We start from the raw sequence: 22722 nt of genomic DNA, 5'->3' as shown, positions 1-22722 counted from the left end.
AAAAATCGAAAATTTTTTTTTGTTGCTTATTATTACTAATGTCTTTTCGACGTCTGATTTCTTTTTAAAAAATGCGTTTCTAAAGTGCATAAACTTTTGGGATTGACTGTATAGTCAATACATCCTTAAGAAGTAGTACATATTCGTATTTGTCAATATCAATTGAAGTGCTACGTGAGGATAAAAAGGTTCGAGCACTTTGAGAACAAAGTAACGTAGGAAAAATCGTCAGCAAAGTGAATCAGGAGCATCGACGCGATAAGGGATCGCGCGATGACGATAACGTCTAAAAATTATTTACTGCAGCAGCGATTCAGCCGCTGGAGGCCTGTATCGATCATTGTCTCTTTATTTTCGCATCGGTCATTATAAAAAATGAATGATTCGAAATGAGATAAATAATTTCCTGATCCATATTTTGTTTCACTGAAATTTTCCTCGATACCTACGAAGTCTTAAAGGCGCAGATACGAGATAAAACCAATATCGATAAGCTCGCGCGGAACTAATCTACACCGATCCCATAGAAGGCAAATACGATTCGTTTCTAGGCGAAAAACAGCAGATCTCGCCTTGGTGCGAAAACAGTTGAAAATCAATTTCCTTCGGCGATATATTTAAATCGGGGGCGGGTTTCACGACTTCTGCGTTTCAGAATAACCACAAACCCGATCCAATCTGGGTCATACACGTCGTCGACGGCGAAACTCGATCGCGTTTCGTATTCTCTCGCCTTCTGTTCGATCCGACTAAGTTTAATCCGACCGGCCGCGAAGAAAAAATGATCAGGATTGTTAAACAGGAGGACGGCAAGCCAAACCCTGTTGTACGATTCACGTAAATAATTTCAATCAAGCCGGTGGTCCAACACGACGAATTAAAAAATAGCATAAGCAATGAACAAAGATTTCATTATAGCTGTTTGATTCTTAAAGAATGGAAATACAGAATCGATCAATTTTTATTCAGAATACACGTCTCGGGCTATACAAATTTTAATTATAATATAAAGCATAATTCATCAATCTTGTACAGATCATCGTTGATCGATACACACAAGGGATACCAGATTAGTCACTGATAATCGTGACACCCGATCGCTTATCTCGTCGAACGGAGCACGAGCTTCGTCTCGAACACCGATTCTTTTTCCCCAGCCATTCATCTTATTACGTTTCGCAAGACAGTAATCTTGCAACCGATTAGATAAAACAGACCTACTTCTCGGATTATCGAAGCATTGGTAATAATACTTTCTCGATCTGGCTACTGGTAAAAGCTCGTATAGAATTTCTTCGATCAAAACAATCTCGATTAAACATGGTCTCATTAATTTAAGAAGAAATCCTGATTGCTATTTTTATTCATTTCGCGATTATAAAAAGAAAATTGAATTTCTGTATTAATGGAACATTGATAAAGACGTTAACTTCTTTTCTATGAGCGTGGAATGGTTGTAATAGGGAAGAAAGGTAGGGAACGCATTTAACGGGTTTCTCCTTTTATTATGTACTTAGGTGTGGATCGTTTTTAGGGGTTGGTTTGTTGGCTCTGTAAGGGAAAGAGCCTAATGGAGATAAAAGTGATATTGAGGGCGTGGCTGTACAAGAGTAGAGTAAACATTGTCCCAAATTTTCGAAGATAAATTTGTTAATACATCACAGGGAATTAACTGATAAGCAAATTATAAGTGCTGTGATTGAAGAGACTCGTTTAATGAAAATTACCGATCATGTTCTATGATGATACACCATCAAAATTACCGTTCTAAATTATTTGGGTCACTGGTTAACTGTATTTTAAATTATAACATTGGATGATTACGAATTTATGCTTGTACAAGCGTATCTTTCGGTTTATTAATTTCTCTGAACGATAAGAAGAATTCTGATGAGGGAACGATTTGGTCGAATGCGATTAAAAGAAGCCCGTTAATTGTCTTAAGTTTAATCGCTGAAATATAATATCCTCGACTCAGCTTTTACTTAACGAACGCAGAACTCGACGATGCAACAGGTGATTCTTTTACAATTGCAAAAGGAACCTGGAGGAGGTTTCACTGATTCTTAAATTTAGTATCAATTTCATTGTTCCCATAGCTGCATTCTGTTAACACGTTCCGTTAGAACAATCGACCGATCTCTTGCGCCAGACACAAAGGAAAGATTAATGCGATACTCGTTTCTAGTAAGCAATGTGCCAAGTGGTAAAAAAACGTTTCCATGGTCTATATTTTTCAACCAATTAAGAGACTTGAAGGAACGTTCAGTAACAACGATGATAAGCACAATTTCCTCCTATTTTCTTTTTATCTCACGTTATTGAAAAACATCTTTGCTGCCTTTGAGATAAACGTGAATCGTGGTTGACCAATATTTGTTATTTAAGAAGTGATTTAATTGAAACGCCTCTTCTTTCTCAGCGAAGGTGAAATGTACCGTTTCACTGGGGAAATGACCGGCCTTCTCTACCGCATCACGACCGTTTCCGCTCAATATCACGAGTGCAAAGCATTTTTTGTTCTTGCGATGCAGCCTACCGTGCTGCTGGCCTTTGTCCAACCCGGCGTCGTCTGTTTTGATAGCCGCTAGCTAAGAAAAATCGCCCGTCGACTTAAACGATCCAGTTCCTCGCAATTAATCTCCCTTTCATTTGCAAAAATACTTGATTTCATTGACAATACGTTGGAAGTAAGAATCAATCTCCTGTACTGCCGCATATGGTCGATTATCATTTACGTGAATGATAATACGGGGAAAAATGTTTAATAGGTGTCGTGCGTCAATAGGAATTAAAAAGGAAGATAAATAAGTGCTGTAGTCAAAACATTAAAACGGTAACTTATCGCCTTGGAGACATTTAAACGAAGTTTAATCTTCAGAACGCCGGCTCTCGAGATTAAAAATTCCGCGTATCAGTACGGAACGCGCGTCATCGAGATCTCATAGAAATCATACCTACGTTTCGAACTGTACCTCGAAACAAACGTGTTATCAATATTAATCAATATAGAATATTTCTTTAATTTCGAAAGCGATCACAGGTTTGACTATGATTCAATATAATTGTAAAATTACTGCAGAATTTTTTTCTGATTCTTGATACAACAATGCTCTGCAATACACTTCCCGTAATTTAATAAAAATACATATAGAATTTCGCTATAAGGCAAACGCAATTTGAACACGAGAAATGCGCTTTCGTTTTAACGCGAAATTCGTTTTTGCTGAAACGCAGTTTTTTGAAGCAGTTCCCGCGATTTGGGATCGATTATCGATCGCGAATCTTTCGACCCCCATAGCAGACGACGAGCCATGGGTAGTATAGTAGGGTTTTGAAAGGAGCGCGCGAAACGTCGCACGTACCGGGTCCCGCGTGCTTTTCGAGCAGTCAGAACTGTTTTAAAAATCGTTTCCACTCACCATTTGACGCATAGGATTGTTCACCGTCGCCCAGCGATACTCCTCGAGTTGGACGGTCTGGTAGCGTCGCTTTTTTTTCCAATGAGATTCAGCACGTCTCACGACCGATATCACCACAGCTGGGCCCATCCGGCCATCTTGCCGTATACCAAAACGTGTACTACACTGCGCTGGCGTGTTTCACCCACTCATCTCTCCCTCTCGTTCCCTTGCCAAAGGTAATTGCGTAAGTACAGCTGCGACATATTCAGTCGCCTTGTCCTTATTGCTCGTCAGTCCTCTTTCTTTGTCTATCTCTGTCTCCGGCGCCGGCGGCGCCACCGAAGTTTTGAACTGTTGTTCCCGGTTAAAATATCTCGTGCGTGCGTTTTACTCCGAAGCATAATCGTGTTTTTGAGTGCATTATACTTACAAGAAGTTCAAAGCATCTTCGCTTGAATGTCTCTACTCTTTAAAGAAACGAACAATTTCGATGTATCATGTCTGATATGTCAAAAATGCTTGTAAAGTACTTGAAATCGGGTTGGAATGTACGAGGCATACTGGATTTATGTTTTCGTATGTCTGGTTAGTATGCGCAATGATCTCGGGTAGATTAATGCATAAGTGATTGATTCGATGTTTTCGCATGATTTTATATCGTTTTTGTTGGATAAGAGTTATATGAAGATTTTATGTATAATAGGTTGGAGGCATTCGAAATATAACGGTGGCGCTAGTGTCGCTGTTCTACCCTCGCTCGGCGGCGCCATTTACAGTCAAGGAAGTGAGATGAAGCGGGACGAAATCGCAACAGATTTACTGGTAAGTAAACTTATTTAATCTCGCTTAACTATTTATAAGATTGTGGATATAATAAGAGTTCAACGAAATCTGAGAGTGTATAAAATATTTTATTCAATACTGACAAGTTCTGTCGAAAGGCGATCTTACGGTATTTACACGGCATGCCTAGCTTATTGTACAATACACGTAGTAAGATATTTACAGTTCGCGTTAAATAAATAAATTAGCTACTACTGAACCAATCGGAGCCCATGGCTCCGAAAAATGCGGCTGCACCGGATTTTATAGTCGCTCCAGCAGAATCGCTTTTCGTATTTTCTTTGGTCGGCTTCTTTCGCTAGAATCATAAAGGAAACGTTCAGTTGTAGTTTCAAGATGTCAGACCGCGGATTTCGGTGCAATGCATGAAAATCTGCAGTCTGTGCAATTGCTCAAAGCCTGGAATCTCAGTTAGTCAATGATTAATGGTAGAAAACGTTTCAGACGCGTGCCTCGTTAATCTATTTAAGAGAAAACGTAGCATGCAATTGTCTTACCGCACTTAAACGCGCGAGTTATTCAAATGCTCGGTCAATCTATGGGTACATATACAATAAAGTGAAAGATTGGAGATCTTTTTGCTGAATAGTATTCGAGTAGAGTTTGGGATGCATTTTGTTAAATATTTAACGACATAGTTACCTGTGCTTTCTCGGGCAAAGTGACAGCGACGAGGGGTAAATTCCTTGCCGGGGCGGTCACTGTCAGGGGTGGGAACCAAGGTGCACCTGTGCACAATGCAAGCACCGATGGTAAATCTGATTTCACACCCTCAACGTTAGTATACTCGCTTCGTGCACCCAAAATCGAGTGCAATTGTTCCAAATGAGGCACTAGATTGCCGAATATAAGCTGAAAAACAGATAATTGAAACGTGTGCGTTGTTTGATGAAGTACTTTATAGCTGAGTGCTCACCAGAGATCTTTGAACGCTTTTCTTCACGTTGGTGTGAATGAAGGGATTGAAAAGGTCGTAATCGAACGGATCGATTTTGGAGAGTACATTGTCGCAGGCTTTAATCGATAGATCGGACAGATTTTTGTTCTCTCTTGGTATCATGAGTAAACTAGAATATTTGATGTCGAACAGTACTTGGAAGGCTTGTTTCTGTGAAAGATTCACTTTACTGGACGTAGTTAGATAATAGTTCAACAATTCCGCTGCAACGTGTTCTATAATTTCGTGTAACACTTTCCTACAACAAAATTAAAAAATCAATAGGTATTTATTAACAATGTAATGTACGACTTACTTCGGAAGTGTGTGTGGTATTATTTTATTTAAATCTTTGTTGACCGCCGTTAGGAATTTTTGTTGTTGTATGGACGGCTGATACGGTACTAGAATCTCAGATTTTATCCTCTTGCCTTCGCCGGAGTCTTCTTCGATCGTTACCTTTTCCCATTCCGATACGATTAAATGTATCGGGTAACCGTTCAACAGTTCTTTTGATACAAACTTATTCTTATGCTCGCTTATCTTAGCTTTATACGTTCTCGCCCAGATCAACCAGACGGAAATACTCTCGTCTTTCAATTTATCACAGACCGTCTGCCATTTAAGGTTCGTAATGGTTAATCCGGAGACTTTTGAGAGCGTGAAGCACTTATTTAAATTTGAGCTAAGCGTCGTCAATGCTAAAAGGAATCTGGCCATCACGATCGCGTTTATATCACGCTGACCGTGTTCCGGTTTTTCGTTGACGCACGTGGTCTTCGTAAAATTGATAACATCGTCGATCATATTAGTGCTGATGATCTGTAGATGTTCTTGAATCTCCGTGCGATCGGAAAACGTATCAGATATCAAAGATATGTTCGTAGATAATAAGTTTTCCTTGATCGACATCACGCGTTCCGTTTCGTATAAGTATTGCTCGAGATCCGCGAGTAGAGCATGTAAGTTCGTATCAAAATGTTCGCATAATTTGAGAATATTCGGTGAATATCCTTTGGTCTTCATCAGTAGAGATCTCTTATTGTCTAAGCCTCCATTCTTGCTGAGCTTCTGCGGAATATCGCTCGGAGAATCCTTCCAGATAAACCATCGCAAATCGTGTTCCGGATATTCGAACTTCTCGTTTATTACTTTGGCTAGTAAATCGACCACGTCGGATTTTAACGTGGTCACAGCTTCCGCCCATTTATCATTTATTATACCTACGAAACGTTAACGTCTTGATAAATGTTTAATACGTAAAAATTAAATAGTCTTATATCATGACGCATACTTTTAACTCGGCTGGATATTAAGGGTTGGAAGAATTCCACCCAAAAAGTTATCCTTGGCAAAGAAAGTTTCTCCCATATTGAATTCCAATTCTCAGGCAGGCTGATACTGACTGCTTCCTCGCGAACGTAGTACAAGCCTTTGATGGATATTATTAGATTCAAAAGTTTCGTGATCTCGCGATTAGAAAATTCGGCGACCCAGTCGAGCCAGAATTTGATGCTCCTTTGAATATCGGATATAGAAAAGTTCTCAGAAGTTTGTACAGCGAACGGTTTATGCTGTTTCGTCACTGCCGGCAGAAATTCCATTAGTAATTCTTGATTCAAATCCAGTTGAGAAAGCAGAGAATACGCTTCCTGGTCTTGAATTCTTGTCAAATACTGCGAGACGAGGCCCTCCGATTGATTTTCCGTAGCTGTAATCAATATTTTTTAATATCCGGCAATGCGTCAGAAAGCATCGATATCTCTGTATAGGGAATACGATTTCTTACTTATGAAACAAGAATAAATCAGATTGATCGTTTGAATTAATATCTCGATGCACGATTTTATTTTAGTTTTCACGCTGCTGTCGTTCTCGTCAGTTACGACAGATCGAATCGCGTGATTACGCATCGATATTAATTTCTCCAATAAGTCTGGGAACGAGGTTCCGTTTAGTAATACGAGTGCTGCCAAGCAATTCGCAATGCTCTAAAATAAGCGTGTTACTTATAAAACTGTGACACGGAATTCGGCTTGACCAATACGCACCTCTGGTTGTACATCCAGTGACTCCAGCACATTGTTACATTCGTTAAATATGATATTTTTGAAGTGACTAATAACGTCCCATTGCTTAGATACAATGGGATATTTAATAGACAGCTCTGTGTTTCCTACTTCGAATAGTAGACTATAATTTATGTGTTGCGCTACTAGGTACAACTGCGTGGCGAACAGGAGATCTTTGTTTTCTATGTTAGACCAAATGTACTGCGGTATATCCATTAGGATTTTTATTTGAATGATGACAGAGTCTTGGATTCCTTCCACGTTCCTTCAAATATAAATCCTATGTATAGTACGATGGATACGTATTAGACGCAAAGGAATTACCTCTCATTTTCGTTCTCATTTGGATCTATTTTAAAACCGATCAAATATTTTTTCTGCAACTCTCCAAACTTGTCTTCTATATTAGCAATCCTTGAGATAACACGTTCGGACGTTATCTTCATTTTCCCAATTGTGTCTGCAGCCAATATCAGGTCACGATACCGTTCTCTGCAAGTGTGTACGCACTTAATGAATACCATATCCATAACCTTGCTGTACTAGCAATTACACAGATAAGAAGTAGTCTGTTAACAATATTCTTGTGATATACGGTAGCTGGACGAACAGCAGATATGAGAGAAAAATAATGAATTATTCTAAATAATGTTTTTTACCCAACCAGTGTCCTAAGTTCAATTTTCTTTCTGTCACTTTCATGCTGGATTTTTTTCTGAATCGCCTCGATCTCTTTGATCGTGTGCTCCTCAAATAATTTATTGATATCCAAATCCAAATAATTTGTTGTTGTCATCCTTCTGACAGTTCGTCTGCTCGTAGATTCTCGTACGGTTATTCCACCATGTCCCACGTAACCAGACTTATTTACATTTCATTTTTATCGGCAGGTCTGTACGTGATAGTCTGGCTGATAGTGTGGCTGGCTGTTAGGTGGCAGGATACGTTCAGTTTCCCTCTTGAGCGATGCTGGACCCGAGAGCAATACGAGAAGACATCGAGCTCTATCAGGATAGAGGTCAAAGGAGAAGACGACGAGTGGTGAGTCTATTACGAATGACGAATGGTGAGTCTATTACGAATTTAATTGAATACAGTTTGCTTTCGATAAATTTGATATATTGGATGTTGAAAACTACATGCGATATCTTTGAATGATCGTCTTTTAACTGTGTACACTGTGTATGAGAAATTAATCCATGAAATTGCGACATGAGAATCTGAATACGACCATAATAATTAATACAATCAATAGTCGCGGTGTTATATTAGATGTGCGACATGAATTGATGTTTTAATTGTACGTATATTTCGAATTCGATTGATAAGACTTTTATCTTTTCACTCGAAGAGAAGCAATCTTTAGAACAAGGGTAATTGATAGCAGGAGCTGAACTACCCTGTTCGAGTAGATTTAATGGACAAGGGATACCCTACCGGTAGCCTTTATCCTTTCTTTAATTTTCCCAACGTGTGCGATTTCACACGATAAAATTTCAGCAAAGTGCGGATATACGAAGTGCACCAATTTCTTTTTTTCATTTACACAGTAAGTAAAACATTTAAATAATGTCTTAATTTAAAAATTTAAATAGAAATTTCTTTTTTCGATTTTGTTTCTTAAATATTATCAATATTAATGTTAGTAGTTTAATTATGATTGTTGATTACGTGTCTTCACGAAATAGCAACGATTGTTATGCAATCTGCGAGAAGGTGTAGCAGAATTTTTATTGGTGTCAAAGTTCGTTTGAATATCGCCAAAAGAATGAATTCCGTACATCTAACAAAACATCCCAATCAGCAATTCTCAATTTATGCGTTTCGTTAACCTTTCCCGATTCCGTATTCAAATTATCGCGTGAGGTCAATGCAAGCATCCGATTGCTGCTCTCAAACTTTTTCTTGCCGAGGGGGCGTTAAAAATCTACGAAAAGGTCGAGCGTGGGACGTAAATGTCCGTAAAAGGTGGCAAAATTGAGCCGGGGGTAAACGTTGGAACGTATTTTGCTCGGATGAATATCGCGGAGGTGTTGAATTGAGAATGCCGAATCGCTAAGACCGGAAGGCAACGTGTTTGATAACGATCAAAATCGAGTTTATTAGCACATTTCCATCATGCATAAAAGTATCATAATAAAATATTTCATATGGTAATTCGTATAACGATTGATGTACTGCAATGAGGTGTTGATATTTCATGTGATGTTCAATACAATAATTGATAGATCAATGAAACTAATACAAATGGAGGAGTACTATACTCCGACCAGAAAGTGCGTATGTACGGTAAAGATGGAAATGGGTTAAACGCGGTTTTAAAGGCATTCAAAGTCTTAAAGGCTACCCAAGCGCAAAAATAGTCTCCCGAAGGAAAAAAGTTGTCAGGCCTAGAAATTACAAAAAAATCAATAAGAGCATGAAAGTTATTAATAGTACGTCCAAGACGATGAAAATTATGGAGAAAAAATAGAGGATTTATTAAGAAGGAAGTGGCTGGGCTTTTTGTGCAAAAATAACTCTTGATTTTTCAACAGAAATTTATTAAAATTACACTGTCGTCATTACGTCGGTCTCACTACAGAAAATAATGGTACAACCGCCCTAGAATCTATTATCTGTTCAAATAAATGTAAATACAAAATTCTATTTGATCCGGGTTTGTTCTAAAAGTAATTAGAACTCGCTCGGAGGGAATTTCGATGAAGGGTGATTTACTGCACGATCTCCCTCGTTTTATAGTGAAATTTATTAAATTGAAATCACATAAACGTGTAAGTCCTCCCCATCTTTTTACCGTGCATTCTCGGGGGGATTTCGCTATTATTCGCGGGGAAATTATTCGAAAACTTGGTAAAGAGTGGAGAGAATTGAACGCCCATCAGCACGGGGGGTAGGTGGCCGCGTGCGAATTCCCTCTCTGCGCCTCCACATGGAGAACGGTATCTGGCCCTGGGGGCATAACATCCCCCTTTCCCCGCCCATCTCGTCGATCTGACCGACCACGCTGCCCCCTCTTGATTCCCACCCTTTTGATCGGCTTGTCTCTTCTCTCCCCTTTATCCAGCTCATTCCGGACCATTGCCTCGTTCTCCCTCTCTCGTTCCGGTAACCTCTTTGCCACCGGTACCTCTCGCTTCTTCTACTTTACTCCGACTCGGTTGCCTTGCCCCCACCTTTGAATTGCCCCTTCTTCCATACCGAACCACCCACCAGATCGCTCGTTCGCTATGCTCGCGATCACCCGCTCGTCCTCTCTCTCCCACATTAATCGGATCGATCGTCGCGTCTCCCTCTTTCGATCGCTGCGTCCCTCTTCGTCGTACGCGCGCTACCGCGAATGACTTTACCCTCGTCCGACTCGATTGCGCGGAGGCAGGCGCCACGAATTCACTTCTCGCGACTTCGGCTTGGCTCGGTCTGTTCCGCTCGCTGCTCAGTCAGAAGAATTCGTCAGTATTCGCCGCGCTGCGCTGCCGGCAGGTTACACGTTAGAGGAAAGGTGATTCGACCGTCGTTCAACGATCGCAACCGCGCGTGTCCCCGACGTAGATCGAAGGTATTTTAACGACATGCGCGTCGAAGGATAGTAGCACGAGCGTAAATCGTAACCGGTTCGAACTCGTTCCCGATCCGTGATCTCCCGATCTCGAAACGAGTCGCAGTGTCCGCGCGCGTACGTCTGGATCTACTTGAACAAAGGAACGCAACAGGCTGGAGGGAGGAGTACGAACGATCAGGTAACATCGATGAGAAGTCGGAAGAGAGAACTGGTCTCGGTGCAGAAATCTCCAGTGGACGTCACGTGGGAAACGCGACCGCCCGCGGCCGTTTCGTTCTTTGAAAGATCTGCGGTGAATCGTTCGACGTATGCGTCGCGGATCGTGCGAAGTCGAATTTCGATTCCCGCGACGCAGCGGGCCAAGTTCTCTATCAAAACATGACCACGTGACCGACTACGGCGCGGCTTGTAAACAGTGAGTTTGACCACGTGGTCTGCCCCCTCCTATCGGCGTCGTTCCTCTCCCCCGTGCTCGTCCTCTTTCATCGTCTCCGTCTCGCTCGCTCGCTCGCTCGCAACACGCAGAACAACGTACGCCGCGTAGCGTATTCTCGGTCGGTTCGCTACCAGTTGCGGGAGAGTTCGATTCGAGTTGATCCGTGATTACCGCTCTGTCTTATTCTTCGTCGCAATTCGAGCCGCGCCACGAGATTCGCGAGTGTTCGTCCGTTCGCACGCACTTAGTTCACGACGCGGTATATCGAGGAGAAGTGTGGTTGTGTCGTTCGAAAATCGCTAAGGTTACGAGGCAAAGTGGCAGTGTCGGCGGTCGAACGCGATCGACTATTCAATTCACGATTCGGGTAGATATTCGCACCTCGGGACGAGCACCGCGCGAGGTGCTTCTGGTGTAGAAGTGGAGTACATGGAGGACACGAACATGATGGACTCGGTGCCGGTTTCTGCGTCGGGGTCGAAGACCGGGTTGCAACCGCAGCAGGGGGTACCGTACGACCTTGAGACCGGGTTCGAGCCACAGGCGAGAGCACGGTCGCTCACGTGGCCGCTGCCAAGACCGGAGGAGTACATCGATGGGGACGTGGTGCCGAGCGTCTCGGCCAGCAAAGAGGGCGTCGAGGGCGTCGAGGGCGTCGAAGGTGGCACGTCGTCTCAGCATGGATCTCTGGTCCAAGGTACCATCCTGCTCCCGGTCAAGAAGAATTCGTCCCGGCGGAACGCCTGGGGAAATCACAGCTACGCTGATCTCATCACCCAGGCCATCACCAGCGCCCCGGACGAACGGTTGACTTTGTCGCAGATTTACGAATGGATGATGCAAAACATACCGTACTTCAGGGAGAAGGGAGAGAGTAACAGCAGTGCCGGATGGAAGGTCAGTCTACTGTTTATTTCTGTTATCTATTAGCTTCAAAAAGTACTGTGGATATTTTCGTAAGTACAGTTTTATTATGTGATCTGGTTTAAGATATTGAACGCAATACCGGATATGTAATTCTTCAGGTTGCATTTCGAATCAATTGCAGGGCAGTTTTCGTGAAATCTCAGCTGCGCATAATTGTTTATTTATTTTTGAATGTCTTATCTATGAAAAAGCAGAGAGATTGCAGTCGTAGAATTTAAATACGAGTATGAACAATCCGCAGAACTTTCTGAACGACTCAACAGTTTGATTACACATTTTAATATCTGTAACATCTGGACTGCGGATTTTATAGAAAATGTAGAGTACATTTAATATTCGAGAACGTTTAGGGTAGCATATTATAATTTTTCACGAACAAAAATAATTCCTATCTAATTAGAAATAAATATAAAAATCCGCAGTCAGCGTTCTTCTAATGCATATGTCCAGCTTATCGTTCTACGCAGTACACGTGTTCTATTTTAACACAAAGAATATTGCTAGACAAGCAACATTTTCTCCTATTGAACATTTTATATATCTGGTGGATGGGACTTTATCGCGTGATATAACTCTTTTTTCACCATTTTCGTATTCCTGTCTTAATCTTACGTAACGAGCATGCTCGTTTATTATGATGCTCTCGAAACCGCACGTTTCCACAATGAACAATTGACCGGGGGTGTTTTCGAATTGTCGTGGCAAGGTTCATAGTACTATTAATTATTTAGTATATTGTTATAAGGTTCATTTAAAAAATGAATACGACAAACCTTCGTCGGTGTCTCAGCGAAGTCTAATAAACATTGAACTTGAATTAGGCGTGTGGCACGTTGTAGGCTATATTCTTAGCGAATATCTTGGAACACCGTGATATATAAGTACCCAGTCTTTGTTTTGCCGCACATTGACCCGTCACGTGAGGTGTTTTGAAACGATACTTGCTCGCAAGATTTGAAAAAGTTAGTGACGCACTTGGAGCACGGGAATCCGCGATAAACGAATAAAGAGAAAAAGAGTAATCGTTTTATCTCGGTGGCGTTTTAAAAATAATAATTACGGTTTGACTATTTTCGTGGGCTGAATAGCCGGCGACGACGGTGTCGGCGATTATTCGCGTTTTACGATCCCCTCGTTGGCGCGATCAAGCCTCTTCTTCTTCTTCTTGTTACTCTTTCCGCGTCTACATAGTCGCCGCGGATTCTAACACGATTTCAACGTCGCGAGTTTCGTGTCTCGTCACCGTCGAAACGTTGACCGTGAATTAGATAGAACGAGACGGGAAAAGAGAAAGGCGCCAGCTAGCCGCTTTACATTTTTCGGCGCGTATATACACGCGTATAATATATAGCGGATAGAGAATATTCGCGGTATGTAAAAAAAGTGCCGATAGAATAAAGGAACAGGTTTCTCGCGTTGTATCCGTTTTATTTTCGTACGGTTCTTCTCCACTCTTTTCCATTCCGAATCGTTATCCTTAATCGAGTTACTTGGACGAATTCCTAAGTGTCTTGGTTGACTCATTTGCATCATACACCGCCGGATGCGACTAAAATTGATACAACTTTTTTCACATGAAAATTGTTGTGATTTATAATACGATATTCGATAGAAAAGTTGAGTTTAATGAATACATAAGAGCAAACGATTGCGAACGATTGAAAATATCTGCTACGATCTAAACTCATATTAAATGAAGTCGAGGCTAATCGAACCGGAGTTAACTAACTTGTCTAATCGGGAACGAGATTTTTCACGGGTGGAAAACGCAGCGTTAGGAATTTCTACGCGGTTCGCTTTCACGCGAAATTCACCGGGGGATAATGAATATTAAAAAAATCGTTGGATCTTGATAGAGAACCACGCTCTTTTCACGCGGCCTGTATTAGCCAGTCCGATTTCTAACGATGGACGTGCATCACACCGTCGCATCGCATCGGAATTTAAAAAAAGCATGATATCGATTTACGCGGTTTAACAGTTGGCGAAGTTTACTTTTTCCCGCGGTATTGCTGCTTTTCCCTCAAAGCGGACCACATTTGCGAGTCGCTCTCTCGAATCGACGGGAAATAAAAAACGGCTGTAAACAGTAACAACGTTTTCATTCCCGACTGCGATATTCGATGAGGCGCATTATAATAATTACCGTATTGCGAATTTTCTACGTTTCGTATGAAAATTCAATCCGGAGAAACGATAAATTTCGTAATGTCAGGATATCGAAGAATGTTTCAATGTTTACACGTTAAAAGGTATCTCCTCTTAAAAGTTCTATTTTTTCCAAAACAGTGCAATCTGCCAATTATCATAAATACTTTCTCAAGCGTTTTATTAAGGATTCGCTCGGTTGTTTCGCTGTGGCAGATCGCTGCCAGAATTTGCCGTTGAACGAAAAATTTGCACCGCAGCTGCGAGGTTCAGATGCAACGCGTGCAATCGCGTGGTGTCTGTGCGATGCATGCACAGATATCTCCATCTCCCGCGTGTATTTCCTACGCACCGTTGGCCGCGTGTATGCGTGAGAATATAAATAAACGAGAATAGTCGGTATTATCTGCGACGTGCATAACTATTGTGTATCGTCGGCCACCGAGATCGAGACCAAAGCGTCGCATTTATCAAGCTTTCCGTACGACTTCAACCAATCTTTTGTAATTGGAGCAATTTAGTACGTAGCTTCGAATCTTTGTTCGAAACTTCTTTTCACAAATCCCTTTAGATAATCAATAATTCACATTGACTGTGCTTAACGTCTGCTGTCTGTACTTCAAACAAAATCCTTACAACAATACTTCCATAGACTCAAATCTTCCCTCTTTGCCAATTTCCTGGAATCGTCAATAATTTCCGTGTTCTTCACTTTCCTCGCTCTGAAAAGACGTTCTGCACTTGAAGTAAAATTATAATAGCAGACGTTCATCGACATTAATCTCTGTAAACGTAATTCTGATATCGAAATGGCCTGATGTTCGAAGGCTGAAGCGTTCAGATCCGACCAATGAAATTAGGGTAGCTCGCAATGCGACGACGACGTACATATGATGTGATGTATACGTACGTGTGATGTTTCAGCAGATATTCGTATCACGGTTGATACGCGTCGGTGTGTATGCGAACGCATTCTTCACCGGCGTATCAACGTTCATACCACCGGCTCCCATTCGCATCTAAACGTATTCATCTTAAGCTTATTGCCCTTCTTCGCGCCAGCAGGTGCTTAAGTCAGTTACTCTGTCGTTTATTAGTGCTCTTAACCTCTGGCAAAAAGCGTTTTATGAATGCAGTAATACGATAAGAATATTTAAAATGTGAAGGCGGCAGAATTTTTGTATCATACGTTTCACTGGATACGTGTATCAGATACGTTCTGTTTTATATGAATATTTTATAGTACACAATTTAGCGCAGTAATTATTTTGTTATCTAAAATTGTTTGCCAGGGCAATATAGTTTCTATGATCTACAGATTTTCACTCGCGTTCAAGAAGCTGAGCGATAGAAATCTTGACCTGGTCCTGATTCTGCCAGTTGGAAAAGTATTATCAGATTTTCACATTTTGTTTTCGTCATGTTGCGTACTAAAGTCGAGTGATAAAGAACGTTATACACTTGAACCCAATTAGCAACTGATAAAATAAAGTGTATTATTTGCACATTTTTTTATGAGAACATCGGTTTGATTGGAAAAATGAGATCTGAAGTGGGAATACTTATTCTTGCACGTTATATGTAGTCTCTGCGTGTATGTTCTGTAAATGCATCAAATCTCGTTGATGATCGTTTATGAAATCTTTGAAAACCCGACCTTGGCAGCCGAGGCTTTCGAGAAAGATTGCTCGACGAAGTTTCGAGCAGTAAACCGAGGAAAGGTGTTCTATAAGAGCCCTTGAGCAACGAGCCCGGCGGAGGCGAGACCGATTTCTCAAAGCCGTGGAATTCGAACGTTAGTAGAAGAAGCGTCGAGAAACCGTGAAACCGGCAAAGGTCACTTATCCGTCTGGTTTTAGTACTCGTCGCTGCGAGTCATACCTGGCCGTGATCATCGTGTTCCGAACAGCGGTGTTCTTCCATAGCGATTATCCGTGCTCTTAACGATCGCGTAACCGAAACTCGAACGCGCTGTTCCTTTCATTGCAGCCTCTCATTTCGCCCCTCTTCGGGTTTTATGCGTTTCTGAACGTACCTCAAACGCGGTCTGTCCGACACGCTGCTCGTAGAACAAAGAATCTGTAGCTCCGTTTTCGACTTCATTTGCATGGCACACTGCCATTTAACGTTGTAGTAAAAATTAATACAATGTTTCACGCATGAGTCGAGAATCGGTCTATCCGAAATTCCGTGAATTCTTAGAGTCTCGTTTCTTACCTAAACAACGATAGGATTTCCTCTAAAAATAATCAGGCAGACGCGAAGATCAGATGAACGATCTGTGACGATCGTTCGTTGCTCGAAAACGTTTGGTTCGCGCGTTCATTCGAACGACGTTATAACCGGGTTAGCGAGCCGCGGCGCAATTAATGCGAATTTTCCGAACGGTCTGCTGTTCAATGAGATTTAAAAATGATTTGGTGTCGCGCACCGTCTATACATTTTCGAGCGTACGCGCCGAGTTTAAAGCAGAGGCTTTCCACGTTATTTTTGCACGAGGTAACACTGGCATCGTTGCCGCGTCTCTCCCTCGTCGATCTCTTTCCCTTCCCTCTTTATCTTTCTCTTTCTTTCGCTGTACACCGCCTCCGTGTACGACCCTGCGACGACCACGGTTGCCGATATCATCATCGTGAGGTCATCTCTCGTTCCTCCGCCTACTTTGGGCCCCCACGACTCCTCCGATCAGGACCGACCGGTGGAAGAACCGTCCTCCCGGTTTTTTTCACTCCGTCGATTCCTCGCCTGCCCCGGGATCGCGATATCATCGATAGACCTAATCCAGAGCATCGTACGTTCCATTATTTCTATCAGCAAGCCGTACTCACTAGCAAAGTCTCACTGACAGATTAAAATGTATCATTTGTTGAAAAGATCTCGTTTTTATTAGACATATGTTACACAGAGATTCTATGAGAAATATTAATACGGAATTGATTTCATTATAAAGACGTAAGAATACGTTTAACTTAGTTAATACGCAAGGATAAATTCATGATCTCCTTCATATAATCAATTCATACATAACACGTTTTGATTTATGTTTGCTACCACTCACGCATCCTGTGTATAACTACAGAATTATGCGAGTAAATAGACCGACAAGCAGAGATAAAGATAAAAATTTCATAAGACGTTCGCTAGTGGTTAAGTAGAATCGGCACCGTCGTGGTCAGACACAGCCTTCTCACGCTTATTCCAAATTTCTTATAATCGAGTTTTAGTTTTTATACGTTTATGAGAAAACTGAATCGGAATTATAAGTCTTTTTAATTATATCAGTGTATGAATTATCGTGTTGCAACACTTCAGCGGGTGATGCAAACTGATTGAACAGATACGACGTACTTTGCACAGAAATTTGCAATCTGACACCAAAATCGTAGGCTGGACTTTTTATCAAATTTTTCATCGATGATCGGCGCCGAAACGTCAATGGACGGACGTAGTTCGTGAAACGTATACCGTCAGCTGTCGGCCGCGGTGGTCAACGCTATTTACCTTGCCTGGAGCAAGGCTGCGATTTCCCTTACCGTAAATTGCGACGGGATCCGCGCTGGTCGCGTTTTATAGCCTCGCCCCGGTACCGGCGAAGCTGCGTTCAACCTTTCTCTCGTAGAATTTCTCGCCCCGGGCGATTTTCTACGGCGGAGTCGCGCGCCGAGCGACAGGTTCTTGTTATTTGAATTCCTTCCGCGCGAGTCGTGTCACCCTCGAATAAGTGCAATTATCGTTTCGGAGCGGCGCGTTTCGCGAAAGCGTTAACACGCCTTTTCTTCTCTCGTCTCTAACGTCGCACGCGTATCGTATAATTAATCGGCAAGAATTTCGTAAAAGTGATCGTTACCGTGTCTAGCTAAACGTGGAATCATAAGGATGACCATGATTCTAATTGCATTCGTTTTAATTTGCATCGACTTTCATCTATCTCATCATGATTTTATTGTTTCGATAATTGAGATGCTACATTTTTTATACACATAGAATGTCGGTGCGTGAAATCGGAGAAAATTAATGTTAATAACTATTCGACACAGCCAGAATTCACGATATCACGCGAATCTCTAATGTCACGTTTCGAATGACGTAAGCGTCCGCTTCTTGATTAGTCGACGGGATATTTTAATTACTTACCCACGTGCAAGCTCATCTCTCTTCGCCTTAGAATTTTCCTTTTTCACGATGCTGTCTAAGAAGCAATTGACGTTCTCGAGATAAAGAACTACCCTTGCGTAAACGTTTAATCGTATCGTTAAGAAATTGACGATGACTCGAATCGATTCGACGGTCTCAAGGTAAAACGACAGTATAGCTCGCGATGGAAATCGAGTAACGTTCGGTCTGGAAAAAAGAAACGTTTTCCCTTTCAACCGAGTAGGCCTGGTATCGCGTTTCGGTGGCGCTTGCACGTTCTTTTCCTGGTATAAACTCGCGCGTCCGATACGCGTTGCATGTGCACCGATAGAGATGCACGTTTAGTGACGTAATGTCAGACGCGGAGCGTAACCGCAGTACTCTTCACGTAACATACCCTTGACTCTCCTAATGAGTATCGCGCATTCGTTACGTACGCAAATGTACACGCGAGGTGCGCGTCCAAGAAAACTTCGCACCGTTCATTCAAAAATCAATTATCGTTTCGATCAAACGCTAGTTTCAACGACAGTCTACGGTGTTTCTTTATCGAACGCACGAGTAGGACGAATTACATGTTCGTTCGAATCTGACAAAATCATCCAATCGACGTTGTATGAAAATTTCTATCTCCGTATTCACTTTGTATCAATGTTTTGTTACGAGAATACACCAGGCAACCCCTTACGCTTGCTAAGCGTCTAACAAAGCGTTTCTTCTCGCGATAAAGGTTTACAAGAGGCAGAGCGATGTTGTTGCCCACACGCTTAGATATAATAAATGAAAAATCGCGCGAGCGGAGGCAGTTTTTCCAGCGTCGCACCGACCTTGATGAGAGAGAGCGAGACGGATGATCAGCGGGATTTCTTAATCAATGTACGCACATGCGATCCGGGGAAAAAGAGACACGCCGCGAAAACGCGGAAGTGTTCGCATGCAAATCGCTTCTGCTTAATTCCGAATGTCATATGCTCGGGGAACAATGTCTACTGCGTGAAAAACACGGCGCCTTACGTCATTACGTCTTTGTTCCGTCTCTCTTTGTACTCAGTTTTTACTCGTGACAATCGCACCAGTCAATGAAACCGAGCGGCGGTGCTCATTGACGTCCGAAATCGTTTTACATTAAAAATCAAGTAGGAAAAGTAGATCGTATTGCCAAGATGAGGTCGTGCAAACGATACTTTTGCCGCGGGACTAATTTTCCGAAGTATTTTCACGACGTGAGATCATTAGCGTCGACCGATAGGAAAATTCATTTGGAACGACGTCGTTCATTAAGCGAAGACCTCGGTTGTTAAACTACGACACGAGTTTTATCTGCTGCGAACTGATTGGGCCCGATCTCCGATTCGAGGCACTGACCTCGCGTGCTATTTAGCCGCCCTTCTCTACCACGGAACGCACATGTGTGTACAACGGCTCGTCCCTCTCTTCTCGATTCGCTTTCACGTTCCTCTCGGTCCCTCGTCCGCCTCCGTGTCCCTACGCGTCCCCTGCTTTCGGCCCCTCAGCCTTGCCATCTCTTCGTGTAACCGTCATTTTTTCTTATTTTTATTACGTCCACCGAATTACAGTGTCCCGTATTAAAATATTCCTCTCGTACGTCGCGTCGGATCATTGAAACGTGACGCAACGCGGGCTTAGCGCGGGACCGCGTTCTTGAACCTAGCCGACACGCGATAGAAAAGGTTTCCGGGGAGCCGATCTGGCTCTGATCGCGAGAACAAGTGTCGTCGAAGTCAATGACGAGCAATTATTGCACTTCGTCGTGGCATAAAATTATTTGTATTTACCGCGGTTTTGTATTAGACGGTCGTTTAATATACGTTTCCTGGCTAATGGGCCCGTGTCAAGACCTTCGTAGACTTTCGCTTTTCTCGGTCCGAAATTCGAAAGAGATCCTCAAGGTGTTTTATTCGATCACGGCTGTGTATACAAACAGGTTTGGTATTTAACAGAGACAGGGAATTCGAGAACACGGATTTCTTGGGGTTCCTGTTAAATCTCGTTAAGCAACGTGAATAAATTACGTATGGTAAAATTCCCCACGAAATTCGTGGCTAATATCATTTAGAGCCGAGTTTGTTTTGACTCGTGTCGTCAACCGGAGACTGGTACAATTTCTTCATAAGGAACAGTGGAACAGAAGTTTCCTCAATGAAACCCGTCGATCTTCTTTCGACACTAGCTCTCGAATTGTCACGGTTCCGTTCTCGAAGGACGACTCGTTGGTCACGATTACTACACGCACACGCTCGAATGCCCTAAAACGATCGCGCGTAGGAAAATTCCTATTCGTGGAAAGCGAGACCTCCGTTTGATTGTTGCATCACGAAAACGTGGCAACGTACTCAGCATTGCTAATTCGATGTCTCTTGGCAGAGAGAACGCTCGCGACGCCGTCATTGATCCCGCTGACTTTTCTCCTCAGACGTTTTCTCGACTCTCCATTGGGAAATTCTTTATTCACACGACAAACGGGCAGTCGTTTTCGATCGTAATTGAAAATCGACCAGATATCGGGATTGATAAATTAATTTAAAAATTTCTGATGCAGGCGGAATGCTTTGTCCGTTTAATTGAGGATTTTCTGAATTAAAGATCTAGCGATAGAAAATGATAAGTTAACTTCTACCAGACTACGTAACGCTACGCTGACTGGCATACGTAGTAGAATGAGACTGTGCAGGCAAGACACGCCGCGTCTACTAGAGTTACACGTAAACGATATACGAACCCGATGAGCGTTTCTGCGAGACGTTCTGCATACCCCGACTATAAAATCTAGGTGTTTTTATTCGCGAATTAATTGTTGCCGTCATCCTCAGCCAACAACCCCTCTTTCACTCGACTATTAATTATTTATGATTATTCAAGCAACGTCGTCCTGTATTTCTAAAGTCTCGTCTAATTACAAAGAGTCGGATCAGGCAACGCAAGGCCGTGACTTAAAAATAAAAAGCTGTCGCCGGCAGTTTGCCTATCGGCACTCTCTTATCGAAACGGATGGAAGATTCGTGAAACGGGGAATCGAATAAACTCCAGTTTCGTGTGTTTGAATAAAACGTATACACGCGTGTTCTTATCTGGCTAAACTCCGTCCAAACTCTTCCCTTCTGGAAGTGTTGGCTCAAGTGTAGGATATCTGTAGGCATAATTACAGTCGGATTAAAATTAGCAAATTACAGTTTCGACTCTGCTATTAATTATTGTTATTGACGTGCACGAGTAACGATGGTACATCGTTAATTGTAAAAAATTAATTTCCAAGAATCGTGGAGGATCATGAGAAATGTTGGATGTTCTGCATATTACGTAGAAGAGGCAACTGTACAAATATCACGCCGGCTCTTATCTCGTCATCTCGGTGTAATTTATAATCTCCTGACAAACATCGATTCCCATGGTTGTTTGCTACTTTATACTTATTTCGATTATCAAAACAGCCTTCGATTGCTAAATATATTTTTATTCCGGAATGAAATAGTGTATCAAACGAGTCAGTTATCTACCTGTAACGATAAGCTTCCGGTAAACATCAGTCAGATTTTCATCAATTTATTTAGTTCAATATGTGTTTTATGAAATTTATTTATACTTTCGTTTCGTGAATCGGATATGATCACAGATTATGAGGATACAGTTTTTACGAATATGTTAAAAAGTCATCAGGAGAGATCGATTTTGTAATGAACAAAAACCCGTTTTTATGAACTGATTTATGTAATATCGAAATGATATAAGAACGAAGCCCGATGATGGGTATTGTTTACTCGGTCGAACGCGCAGCGTGCTCCGATCGGCGAGCGGAGTTATCTATAATTGGCTTGATCCGCGATTACCATCTCGTCGGGGACGCGTATCCGTCGGTGCCAGGCCAAGACCCGGTGGGATTGTTTGTCAAGACTGTACCGATTGCGTCTGTTCCGCTCGCTGCTCGCTGCTGGTGCGTAGTAGAGAGCCCAGAGTGGACCAATCGTCGCGTGCGACGAGAGGGGCACGACCAGGCCTCTGCTCACGTCGCAATTCCACTCCCGAGACTCCGCTCGCAAACATACACGCGAGTATTTCCGCGCGCACACGCGTCTGTTGCCTACGTGTGTGGAGAGACGGCGTGTACAGAAGCATGTAATTATACGCTCCGATCGCGCGCCTTCTGCCTTGGGGTCAAAGTCAACCGCGAGCCGCTCGAACGCTTCGCTTCAATTTCGTACGTCACCCTTTTCATTCGTCAATTTTTATTCCCTTCGACGTAT

General features: G+C 42.4%; 3 protein-coding genes across 5 annotated transcripts in view; 1 reads left to right on the top strand and 2 right to left on the bottom strand.

Annotated features, from left to right (window-relative positions):
- Positions 1–3591, bottom strand: part of Rab32 (RAS oncogene family member Rab32) — a 23266-nt gene extending 19675 nt beyond the window's left edge. Inside the window, exon 1 of the mRNA XM_018034419.2 lies at positions 3423–3591. Coding sequence (XP_017889908.2) covers positions 3423–3551 — 129 coding nt within the window. The 5' untranslated portion in view covers positions 3552–3591. The remainder of the gene's footprint in view (positions 1–3422) is intronic.
- Positions 3592–4294: 703 nt separating this feature from the next.
- Cog1 (conserved oligomeric Golgi complex subunit 1) lies at positions 4295–8122 on the bottom strand. 2 transcript variants are annotated; one of them, XM_018034296.2, is made up of 10 exons: positions 7916–8122; positions 7581–7748; positions 7236–7521; positions 6974–7175; positions 6479–6895; positions 5501–6407; positions 5164–5443; positions 4890–5099; positions 4745–4783; positions 4461–4545 (listed from the first exon to the last, which is right to left on the bottom strand). In XM_018034296.2, exons 1-9 carry the CDS (start codon positions 8050–8052, stop codon positions 4763–4765), a joined length of 2628 nt encoding a protein of 875 aa, XP_017889785.1. In that variant the 5' UTR covers positions 8053–8122; the 3' UTR covers positions 4461–4545; positions 4745–4762. The 2 variants fall into 2 exon arrangements, with proteins under 2 accessions (XP_017889784.1, XP_017889785.1); XM_018034295.2 differs by lacking the exon at positions 4745–4783 and having other exon boundaries at positions 4295–4545.
- An 802-nt stretch (positions 8123–8924) lies between these two features.
- foxo (forkhead box, sub-group O) overlaps positions 8925–22722 on the top strand; it is a 96916-nt gene continuing 83118 nt past the window's right edge. The window contains exon 1 of one of the 2 annotated variants that reach the window (XM_026818309.1): positions 8925–12151. In XM_026818309.1, coding sequence (XP_026674110.1) covers positions 11684–12151 — 468 coding nt within the window. In that variant the 5' untranslated portion in view covers positions 8925–11683. The remainder of the gene's footprint in view (positions 12152–22722) is intronic. The other variant, XM_018034298.2, reaches the window with a different exon arrangement.

The sequence above is a fragment of the Ceratina calcarata genome, unplaced genomic scaffold (genome assembly GCF_001652005.2).
Source record: "Ceratina calcarata isolate Rehan_Ccalc_2016 unplaced genomic scaffold, ASM165200v1 scaffold78.2, whole genome shotgun sequence".
NCBI classification, from domain to species: Eukaryota; Metazoa; Arthropoda; class Insecta; order Hymenoptera; family Apidae; genus Ceratina; species Ceratina calcarata.
This window is presented reverse-complemented; position numbering and strand designations above follow the sequence as displayed.

Excerpts from the sequence above, each read along its gene's own strand:
- Cog1 (XM_018034295.2), bottom strand. The coding sequence starts at position 8,052 with ATGACAACAACAAATTATTTGGATTTGGATATCAATAAATTATTTGAG. Across the intron at positions 7,749-7,915 it reads GAACTTAGGACACTGGTTGG|AGAACGGTATCGTGACCTGA; the intron begins GTAAAAAACATT and ends ACACACTTGCAG. Across the intron at positions 7,522-7,580 it reads AATGAGAACGAAAATGAGAG|GAACGTGGAAGGAATCCAAG; the intron begins GTAATTCCTTTG and ends TTATATTTGAAG.